This window comes from Podarcis pityusensis (assembly GCF_964106645.2).
Source record: "Podarcis pityusensis genome assembly, chromosome: 7".
Classification (NCBI taxonomy): domain Eukaryota; kingdom Metazoa; phylum Chordata; class Lepidosauria; order Squamata; family Lacertidae; genus Podarcis; species Podarcis pityusensis.
In genome coordinates, this window is record NC_138031.1 from 83866878 (window position 1) to 83878900 (window position 12023).

General features: G+C 40.9%; 1 protein-coding gene across 6 annotated transcripts in view; it reads left to right on the forward strand.

Annotated features, from left to right (window-relative positions):
* The window catches only part of AKAP11 (A-kinase anchoring protein 11), a 40712-nt gene that overhangs the window by 12814 nt on the left and 15875 nt on the right, over positions 1–12023 (forward strand). For 5 of the 6 annotated variants that reach the window (XM_081014583.1, XM_081014585.1, XM_081014586.1 and 2 more), the window contains one exon: positions 554–5189. In XM_081014583.1, the coding sequence (XP_080870709.1) occupies positions 554–5189 (4636 nt within the window). Of the gene's footprint in view, positions 1–553; positions 5190–5498; positions 5844–12023 lie in introns of those variants that run through there. The other variant, XM_081014588.1, reaches the window with a different exon arrangement.

Below are 12023 nucleotides of genomic sequence, written 5' to 3' on the forward strand. Positions count from 1 at the left end.
GCACTCATTCATGTTAAACCATGGTTTGGCTTAGCATGACATGTGAACTGGACCACTGTGTAAACTGTGCACCAGGTAGACAGAGGAAATGGGAGCAGGGCAGACCTCCCTGTGCAACACAGGTGTCTCTGGTACTGGCGCCATTGGCCAGGTAAATAAAGGGAAGCGGGGGGTCGGGGGATCGGGTCATTTTGGACATGGGAAATGCTGGTCAAGAATAAAACAGGAATTCTTATGTGGCCAAGATTTATGCTCGCTTCATACTCAAGGTGGGCTTTTCCAAGCCTTCAGAGTTCTTCTTCGAGCCCAACTTGGGAGAATTTCACTGACAATTCTACTTCTTATCCTGTTCATATTTACTTGGGAATAAACCCTGTTGAATGAAATAAATCTTACTTTTGAGTAAACATGAATAGGATTGGGCTGCCCAATCTTTGATCAGACCAAAATTCAAGTACATTTTAAGCTATTAACCTATTTCTGCTACAGCTGCAATCTTTTGCTTTCAGACGTACTGTATGTTAACTATTCCTTTCCCTCCCTGTTGGCACAGGCCAAGTTACACCTGAGAAACTTCAAGATGCTGCTTTGCAGACCATCTCTGTTCAACGTTTGGAATCTCTTGATCCAAAGTTTCATTTTCTACATCGGAAGCCATCTGTCAAGTCATCAACTTCTCTAGTTAACATCTTGGAATTAAAAGAATTGTCGTCTTCTGTAAGAAATTCTGTCACAACTTCTGTTTCGGATCCTTGGCTGCAGAGGAGTTTCTTCAGGCCACAGAATTCTTCTGATCAGAATGTTAACGTTTTATGTAAAACACTGTTTTCTTCCTCTCCTGCTGAATCATCAGAGTCAGATTGTTCTAGCCCAAGCCCTATTATTTTCTTAGATGAAGAAGGGTATCAGAGAAGCCTAAAGGCAAAACTTCAGCTACCAAAAATCCCAGTAATGAAAGATGGCATAGAGGATTCAGACTCTGAAGTAAGTGAATTTTTCGATAGCTTTGACCAATTTGATGAACAAGAACAAACACTGGAGAGCGGTTGTAAACATGCTAGGGGTCCTGTCCTTCAACATCCATCTCATATGAAAATGATTTCACATAAAAGGCCACGCTCTGCAACCGCTGCAATGAATCCTCAAAGGTTCAAGGTTGATCATCCCACTCTTCCAGCCAATGTGAGGAAGCCAACTCCTCGCAAACCAGAATCTCCATATAGCAACCTCTTGGATGTTCCTGATTCCCCCCGGCCATTGAAAACATCAGGGGATGACAGTGGAGGCTTGTTCAGCCCTATCAGATCTTCAGCTTTCAGTCCATTAGGTAGTTGTCTTTCAACAGAGTGTCCTTGTCAGTTGGGTGTCAGTAGAGATGCCATTAACCAAAAGCACAATCTGGTTTGTCACCCATACTCAGATTTTGCAAATAATATTTCCTTTGAAATCCTAGGTTCTGTCTTTAATTCCAGATCTCCATCATCATGTAGATGCACACAGGAATTTTCTAACAGTAATAGGATTGTCTCAAAAGAAGAAACAGCCCAGTCAGCAAAAACCCAAGGGGAAACTTCTGGAAAAGAATTAGATAACAGACAAAAATCTAAATGCAAATCACTAATGATTAAAGACCACATCCAGAAATTTGCATCAGAGCTCGTTGAGAAGAGTTTTGGCAGTGCTTTTAAAGATCTTCAGAAAGGTGTTTCTTCATGTACTAATGCACTCTGTCACTTGGCTGCAAAACTGACTTCTTCAATCTTTCAGATGGCTTTTTATGAGATTGGGAGGCAGCAAGCTTTTTCACTGAAGAAGAAAGCTATTAATGGACTAGCAGGCTTTTTGGTGAGTGAAGCGTTAACAGGTGCTTTAAAAGAGCTACATTCTGTAAAGCAACAAATATTTACGAACACAGTTGCAAAATTTGCAGCAAACCTGGCTGAGGAACTAATTTTTGAGGGGATCATGGAAGTGTGCCAGTTTTCACACCCATCAACTCCTACAACTTTTCAGAACTGGTCCTTCCATTATGATGATAAAGTTATACAGTCATATTCCAAAGACTTGTCTGAGTCGGTTATTCAGGAAGCTTTTATTGAGTTATCACAGGTTGAGGTGGAATTTACAACACAAGCAGCTATTAGTATTTCCACGGACAATATAAAGTACATAGGTGCAGAAAGTAGTTTGGAGTCAACACAGGCCTCCAATGCTTCCTCTGAGTTTCATGATCAAGAACCAGTAGCCTTGAATTCAATACAGGAATTCAGGGAGGAATATACTGTCCATAAAGCTTTGTTCTGTACTTCTGGCATTGCAAGTTCAATCCCGGTGCCCTTAGCTGGAAGCATACTTGGTCAAAATCAGATTTTATTTAATGACATACAGGTAAGGAAACATTCAGCGTCAACAGGCAGTCTGAAATTTTATAAAAAATCAGCAGAGCGGTGTTGTGCAACACAAAAAAGACAAGATGAAGTGACATCAGTTAGAAATGTTTACTTGATGACAGATAGCAGTCAGAACAGTGAATATAATGCACATATTGTATGTACACAAAGTGACTTTAAGCAAGCAAATAGCCATGAAGTCAGTAAATTTTCAGACTTAACAACTAGGATGCCAAGCGTCAGTAATTTTTCTGGAACAATGGTAGATATGATTGTAACGGAGGCATATGAAGCAGTAACCTCTTCCAAGACATCCAAAAATGCAGAGCAATACACAGAAATACTAAAACTGGATAAAACATCATATTTGCCATGCATTGGTGAAGATGCCTGTGAGAATATGTTTGCAAATTATTTAGCCAAGCGAATAGTGAAACAGTCTGTAGATGAGACTAAATCTGCATGTTCTGTTACCGGTGAGAAATTAGCATACTGTGTGGGATTGGGAACCAGTAAAAAAAGCAATAGGAAAGAATTGCATAGTGCAATAAAAGCATCAGAAACAAACAAAAGTATTCCAGTAATTGTAGGGCAGCAGCAGATGCCCTTGAACAGCTCATCTAAATTTCATGTATCGCCAGTTTGCTCTAATAGGTGTCTGCTTTCAGGATCTAAAGATGCCATTCAGGGGAAAAAGAGACATATGGGTTGCAGGACTTCCACATCCACGTCATCTCCTTGTTCTGCAATGACTTTTGTGAAGCCTGCTGAAGAGTTTCCAGATGCAGAAAGCTGTTCAGCAAAATCCTTAAGCAACCCCCTGGGAAAACACAGTACATACAAATCAGCAGGGCACTCTGCGCTTTGCTCTACATTTGGTCCTGAAAGAACTTTTCCTAGCATTAATGCCTTCACTTCTGTGGCAACTAACGGTGAAGATGCATTTCAGATGGAAGACAAATTGAGTATCAGAGATGAAACTCCTTGTGTCCTACCAGACACACCTCCACCGACACCTTTAATAGCAACCCAAACGAGTTCAGAGTGGAATTTAAGAAAGCTATCAAAGAAACTGAAAGGTGAACTAGCAAAGGAGTTTGCACCCGCAACGCCTCCTTCTACCCCTTACCGATCAGAAACCGGTGGAGTATATGAAAATGAACGTCATGACTTAGAAAAGGAAGAGTTCATGTTGAAACTGATGCGGTCTCTCTCTGAGGAAGTCGAAAGCAGCGAAGATGAAGAGCATTGGCCTATAACATTGAACGAGAGAACGAAAACATCAGGAAGGACAACAGAATATGCCGATCATCTAGCCACTCACATAATTGCTGTGGCAACCGAAATGGCTGCTTCACATTTAGATTATAAAGCGGTTCAAATGGAGAATAATAAATGCTTTCAAATAAGTGCAGAAAATAAAAGATGTGGGCATAGTGGATTTGTGAATGTTTCAGAAGCCAGCCTACATTCGTTGTTGGTTTATGCTGGTAATATGGCTGGAAAGGTCATTAGTGAAGCTAAGAAAATAGTTGAATCCAAACATTGCACGCTTCTAAGGCTGAAGCAAGTGAACTGCGGGGCAGATGGCGTTCGTCCTAAAAGAAACACTCATAAATGCTGGTCCAAAGACATGAGGTGTCCCTGGGCAGACCAGGGGTCTCGAGAGACAGACTCTTCTATACTCTCTCTACCCCAGCACCCAGAAGCTCCAGGTCTGACCTCTAAATATCCAAGTTGTGAGAGTGTAACTGATGAATATGCAGATCACATAATTCGTATTCTGAAAAGAGAAGGTGGCCACAGTGAACTGATAATGGATCAGTTTGCCAGTAGACTTGCTTACAGATCTATAAAATCTGGAATGCAGGAAGCTGCTGGGAAACTCAGGATGAAGTATAAAAGTAAAATAGCTCCCTCCGAGGGCTCAAAGGTAAACAGTAAGGCTGATCCGAGTGTGGATGGAAAGAAACAGAAAAAAGGTAACATTTGTCATTTGGGGCAGCAAGCCTGTGGAAACAAATGTAGCACACACAGAACTGAATGTACAAAGTTGCTAGATTTTTCAGAATCCCTTGCTTGTAGCATAACATCTGATGTCAGAAGAAAAATAATGAGAGGAGCGTGTCTGTCAAAATCTTTAACTGATTCCTGTTTGTATAAAAAATCTAAGAACGATCAAGTCACTGATCTTAAAGCAACATTTTCTAAAGCACTTTCTCCTTTCTGTTGCAAACAAAAGCTTTATCATAGTACAGGCAGTTTAAATGAACCTACCTACCGAAATGGCATTATTCATGCCATTGAACAGTATGCCAGGAAGGTAGTAGATGACACTTTAGAAGCTAGCTTGGAATCTGCTACGCTGCAAACTACTGAAAACTGGACAAATGGAGATAGAACAACATATGCAGAAAAGTTGTCTCCATTTTCTGCAACAGCCTGCAGATACTGTAGTATGAAGGAGCATCAATACTGTGCTGGAAGTTCATCTTTGCAGCTGACTCGGCAAGAACTCCACTCTCAAGTTCATCAGGTTCCCAGAATAAGTGGAATCTGTCCTAAATCTCACATTCTTCACCTGGATATTCCAAAAATTCATATTAATATGGATGAGAAGGTAGTATTTGCTGAAAATGTGGTTGCTACAGTTTTTGACAAAGCAGAAAGGCAGCTTAGCAACACAAGTTTGACAGCGGATAGTGGAATTGGCCAGGATGGAATCAGCTTTGCTGAAAGCCTTACTACAGAAATAATGACTTCCTGTATGACAAACATTAGTCCACCTGCCAACATAAGGTAAAGTTCAATTATTTTATATTGCTTTTAATAGATGTAAGGTGCTGAAAACTATATGCATTTTTCAATATTAGTACAATTTTAATTTATGCAAGAAAGTCATAAGAATGTATCTTTTCGTTTTGTGATAAAGCTTAAAAACAAGGGCATTTAATAGTATTGCCATGGGAAGTAATTGTTTACTGTGTTCACGAAGGGTGCTAGGATTTAAGTAAATTTAAAATGCAGAGTATAAGCTTAAGAGTATTTGTCGTCTTTCAGGTTTGGCCAACTTTTTGTTTCTCGTTTTTTGCTCCAACATAAATATAGAAGCCATTGTGAAGCATAAATGGTAGAAGATAAAACATCACTGATTTCTGCTAAGTCAGATGCAGGTTTGGATAACCTTTTAGGTGGCGGTGGAGAGATACATGAAGCATCAAATTAAAGCACAGAACATGTAGTTACATAGAAAATAGTATTGCTGAGCTACTCATAAATCCTAACAAATTTGATCAAAGAAAATCCTGAGGTAAACAGAAGCTGATTTTGAAACTTCTGTAAGTGTTGGCTGTGAAGGTTGAAATGATCCTTCCCTGGTTATGTGAATACTGTTGAAGCTGTTTCCCTTATCTTGCTTCCAAATTTATCATTAAAATAGAAAGCACAGTTTGTTATATGTTGTTGGTTTGTCCATTAATAATACAGCTTAGGAACTTCAGTAGAATCCACTTTTGTCCCTCAGTTGTTGTATGTTTCCTGCGGTTCCCATGGTAGAAGAAATATTTTCTTAGAAGAAAAGTCATTGTGTCCAGTGCTCTGCATGCGAATGTGTTGCTTTATAGCTGCAATCTACTGATTAAAGAAAAAGCATCTCATTTTACACCAGGCAAAAACATTCCTCTTCTCCCAGGCCTTTGGCTAATTAAACAATGGAGGGCGGGTATTATTTTTGTTTGTTACTATGTTATGAGATCTAGAGAGAAAAGAGTGTGCAAACTGCCCTGTGATCCTTGGATAAAGGACAATATAAAAATTTAATTACCGTATTTACTTGAGTCTAATGTGCCATCGAATCTAATGCGCACCTAGATTTTCAGAACCTTGAAACCAAAAAATGTATTTGATGGCGAATGTAAATGTGCCATCGAATCTAATGTGCACCTAGATTTTCACAACGTAATTTGGCCAAAAAAGTGAGGATTAGATTCGAGTAAATACGACAATTAATTAATTAATTAGTAATTTCTGTCTGACCAGACAGTAGTCAAAAGGAAGTGAGGTTGATCACTGGCAAGGTCAGTAGCACCGCAGAAACTATGTTAAATGCCTAATGAAGATAGACGTATTTAAAGAAATAACAGTATGAAAGATGACATTAAAATGTGACTGAACTTGCTAGTAAATTAGCTGGAATCCCTATTCTAGGCATAGTTCCTTATTATACAGTTTAGTACCTCATTATTATTTTTTAAATGACCCACTGTGATATGAAACCAGTCTCATTCTTTTTGAAAAATATACAGTCTCGATAAATTTAGGTGATTCACTTGGTAGAAAGGATTCTGGAGGTTTAGCAAAATGTTTTATTTTCTTTTTCAAATGAAGGCATCTTTGATCTTGTTGAAATAGTTTGTGTGTGTGTTTCTGTATGTATTCTTTATCTGATTTGTGCACCACTGTATTACCACATGTGATCCCAGGGTGGTTTATAAACATAGCTACTTATACATTAAAACTATAAAAACTATAAAAACACAGTATAAGAAATTTAAACCAGATTAAAATAAAATAAAATAGGCATACCACAGGCAGGAATTTCTCAGTTGCAGGTGGCCAAAACCCAATCAGCCACCCCCAAAAAACTTAGGTAAAAATATACGAATTTAGCTGGTGCCAAATACCATAACAAGGTACATCTGAGGCCGTGGTGGGGAACAGGATCCCAACCTCCTTCTGTCCCTGTAGATAGGTGAGTAGGGTTGCCTACCTGTCTCATTTTCATGACATCATTTTTAAAAATCATTTTTATTAAGAATTTTCAACATAAAAGACAATAAAAGCCAAACTAATCTAAAGAAGAACTAATAGGAAAGAAACAAGAATACAGTCATACCTCGGGTTGAAGTATTCTTCAGGATGAATATTTTCGGGTTGTGCTCCGCGAAGACCCGGAAGTAATGGAGCACGTTACTTCCGGGTTTCGCCACTTGCGCAGATGTGGCGAAACGCAGCACACGCAGTCGCGTGTTACATTCGCTTCAGGATGTGAACGGGGCTCCGGAACGGATCCCGTTCGCATCCAGAGGTACCATTGTATGCAAAAGAAGAGAATAAAGGAAGAGAAGAGAAAGAAGAGAGAATAAATATCGGACCCTCTATCCCAATTATATCTTAATCCTTATTCCACACACAGAAAAGTCAATCCTCCCCACTCTCGCCTGGGAGCTTCCCCTTCTTCCCCCAGGCTCCCACCCTCAGAGATCCTTTCACCTTCCTTCCGTCACCTTAGTGTGTATCTTCATTAATCCACGATAGGAAACTTCAATAAACAAAGCATAAATATAGATAAAATTTATGGAGAGAAAACAAAAATTAAAGATCATAGAAAAGGAAGATAAAAAGAGAAATAAAGAAGAAGAAGAAAAAGCATCTTTTGATTTTCTGTCTGACAATTATGTAAATGACAATTGTTCAAGGTATTCAGAGTATGCTTTCCAAGTAATCTCTAGCCGTTTTAGGGTCCAGCTTTCTCTCAGTCTGCTAGGTGTTGTTTTCTCAGTCTTCACTCCCAGGCACCTCAGGTCCACCTTTTTTCACTCAAAAAGTCCAAAAGTAACTCTTCAATTATAATTGTCATTAAGTGTCCAGAATAGCCCTTCTCTAGTCCAGTATGATGGATTTCTCCCCATGGGTTCTGACACATTTTTATAGTGTAGTAGTCCATGCTTATTTGCTTGTTATGTCTTCATTCATTCGTACTCAGTTCTCTATATTCCAGTCCCATTTCCTGCTGTCCAAGCTTCATCCTGGTTTAAAGAAAAAAGAAAAAGCCTCCACACACACTCACTTCAGTTCTGGCAAAAGAAATGCAAGTAGGCCATAAGAGATGCCTAAAAACAATTTGAGGAGCATGTTGCTGAAACATAAAGGTCAACAGCAAAAGGTTATTTAAATGCATTACTAGCAGAAGACCAGCTGGTTAGGCGATTGGATCTTAGGATGACAGGAGTACCTTGGGTGTGCTAACAGAGGATAAGGAGTTTGCAGAGAAGACAAATGAATTGTTTGCATCTGTCTTCACAGTGGAAGATATGATGTAGATCCCTGTGCCTGAATTGACTTCCATAGATGGAGAGTCTGAAGAACTGATGCAAACAGTGGTGACAAAAAAGTTACAGACTTTTTAGACAAAATAAAAATGACAAATTGATGAATCCAGATAGCATCCACCCAAGAGTTCTTGAATAACTCAAATGGGAAATTGCTGATCGTCTAAGAAAAATACGTAACTTCTTCCTAAAACCAGTACCTGAAGACTGGGAAGTAACACATTATTTTATTTTTAAACGGGGGATTCAGGGGATATCCTGGAAAGTACAGGCCAGTTAGCTTAACATCTGTTCCAGGAAAAGTAGTGGAAAGCATCGCCAAAGATAAAAATACCAAGCATATAGAAGAAACATGCTATGAGAGGTCTTTTGAGAGTGTCAACAAAGCTTACAGATAGAGATGATTTTACTGACGTTATGTACCTTTTGACAAAGTATGCCATATAAGCAGTCACAGAGTAAGAGGAGAGGTCTTCTTGTGGATCAGGAACTCATTAGTTATTGTTATTATTTTATTTATTTACTTTTGGGTTTATATACTGCTTTTCTGCCAAGGCACCCAAGACGGTTTGCAATTTAAACACTTAAGCAATAAGAATATATAATCCAAAGACAGACAGTCTTCTCATGCCAACAGTTAGTTGATGGTATGTGTGGTTCCTGAGCTGGGCACCATTGTGTCAGGACATGGAGGTCTTCAGCATCCTCCAGGGAAGGTGGGGGCGGGCAGGCATAGAGAGAGCTGCCACTACAGTTCTCTTGGTTCATAGCTGATGTCATTTGCGCTCCCTGATCTGGACTCATCATCAGACCAAAGGCCCATCTAGTCCAGCATCTTGTTCCCACAGTGAGCTCCTAGATGCCTCTGGGAAGCCCACAGCACTCTTGCACTCACATTCCTCAACATGATACCTTTGTTCCTGTCATTCTGTGATGGCCTGGGACTCGGGCTCGGACTCGGACTCGGAACCAGAGGAAACTCAGTCTGCACCAGATCCTTTGCCTCAGGCATCACCTGAACCAAGTCTGGGGCCTGATCCTGAAGAGTCCCAGTCTGCACAGATTCCCCTGCAACAAACACCAGCTGGGCCGAGTCAGGGGCCTGAGCTTGCCCTGGCTCCAGATGCAGGGATTACCTCGTTGCGTTCAGCTGGGCCATCACTTACAGCTGCTCCACTACCGGTTTGGTCAGGGGAGGCTGAGGTGGCCCCTGGGTCTAGTAACCTACTAATGTCTCCCTAGCTGCAGAGACTGAGGTCTGAGAGAAGGAGAGACCTGAGTACTCGCAGGAGGAATGCTCGCCTTCGGGCGAAAAAGGGAGGTGAGTCAGGACCAGCCGCTACCCTGACAAAGATAAAAGGCTGTCGGGCCCTGCCTCAGGTTGCGGGAGCAACATTGCTGTATGCAAGATCCTGTACCTGTCCTTGCCTGGTTTCCTGCCTCGTGTCCTGCCTTGGCCCTGTCGGACTGACTCCTAGCGGAACCTTCGGATTCTGGACCAGTCCTGGACCATGTTGCATGGGTTACCCCTGGGCCCAGCACACATTCCTCCTGCAGATTCACTGCTCTGTATCAAGATACAGAAGGGGAGCAGTGAGTTAAGAAACAGGAAGCAGGGAGTAGGAATGAATGGACTGTTCTCAGTATGGAGGGAAGTAGAAAGTGGAGTTCTAAAATCAATGAATCAATGAGAAGGGAGTCCAAGATGGATGGGAGTTTCTTAAAGGTGAAATAAAGACTCCAGTGCAGACAATTTCAAAAAGAAAGAAAAGTGGAAGGCATCTACAGAAGCCAGTATGACTGCGTAAGGATCTTACAGATAAGCTGAGCTTTAAGAAGGGTATGTATAGGAAATGGAAGAGATGAGAAATCATGAAGGAGGAGAATGCATGAATAGCCAACGGTTGCAAAGGTGAATATCAGGCAGGCTAAAGCTCAGAATGAGCTCAGTCTTGCAAGAGAGGTTAAAAATGATTTAAAAGGTTTGTTTGGCTATGTTCAAATCAAGAGGAACAAGCATGTGGTAGGTCCTCTGTGTAGAAGATGGAGAAATGCTACTAGGTGACAGAGGGAAGGCAGAACTGCTCAACACCTACTTTGCCTCTTGTCTTCACTCAGTAGGAAAGCAGTGCCCAGTGCAAGGAGGGACCTGCAGCCCAAGAGAGGAATAGAGGGGGGTAAGAGAACACCTAGCTTCTTTAAACAAATTCAAATCTTCAGGGCCTGATGAGCTGCACCCAAAAGTACTAAAGGAGTTTGCAGATGTAATCTCAGAGCCTCTGTCTATAATATTTGAGAATTCTTGGAGAACAGGTGAGCTCCTTGCAGACTGGAGGTAGGCAAATGTTGTCCTCATCTACAAAAAGGAGAAAAAAGAAGACCCAGGTAACTCCCGACTGGTGAGCTTGACATCGGTACCAGAAAAGATAATAGAACAGATCAGTCTGTGAGCACTTAGAAAAGGATGCTGTGATTACTAAAACCAAGCATGAGTTTCTTAAAAACAAGTCATACCAAACAAATCTTTTTCTTTGTTTATTGAGTTACAAGCTTGGTGGATCAGGGGATCCATATGCTGTGGCTATAGTGTAACTTAATTTAAGTAAGACTTTTAACAAAGTCCCCATGATATTCTAACAAGGAAGCTGGTAGAATGTGGGCTAGACAAGGCAACTGTTAGGTGGATTTGTAGCTGGTTGACTGACCCGAACCCAAAGAATACTCACTAATGGTTCCTTGTCCTCCTGGAAAAACATTACAAGTGGGGTGCTGCAAGGTTCAGCCTGGGCCCATTGTTCATTTTCTTTATAAATGACTTGGACAAAGCTATTGATGGGATGCTTATCAAATTTGCAGATGACACCAAACTGGGGTAGCTAATGCCGCAGATGACTGAATTGGGATACAAGGTGACCTTAACTGATTGGACGAACTGGGCTCAAACTAACAAAATAAATCTCAATAGGTTCTGCATTTAGGCAGGAAGAACCAACTGTGCAAATATAAGATGTGGGACACCATCTGATTCTATGAATCATAGAATTGTAGAGTTGGAAGGGATCCCGAGGGTCATCTAGTCCAATCCCCTGCAATGCAGGAATCTCAATTAAATCATCCCTTGCAGATGGTCACCTAATCTCTGTTTTAAAACCCCCAAGAAAGGACAGTCCACAACCTTCCAAGGGAGTCTTTTCCATTGTCAAATAGCTCTTACTATCAGAAAGTTCTTCCTGGTGTTTAGTCAGAATCTCCTTTCTTGTAACTTGAAGCCATTGGTTTGATTCTAACCCTCTGGAGCAGGAGAAAACAAGCTTGCTCCATCTTCTATGTGGCAGCCCTTTAGATATTGGAAGATGGTGGTTGTATCTCCTCTCAATCTCCTCTTCTCCAGGCTAAACATAACTCACTCCCTCAACCATTCCTCATAAGGTTTGGTTTCCAGACCCTTGATCATCTTGGTTGCCCTCCTCTGCACACACATTCTGGCTTGTCAATATTCTTCTTGAATTATGGTACCCAGAAC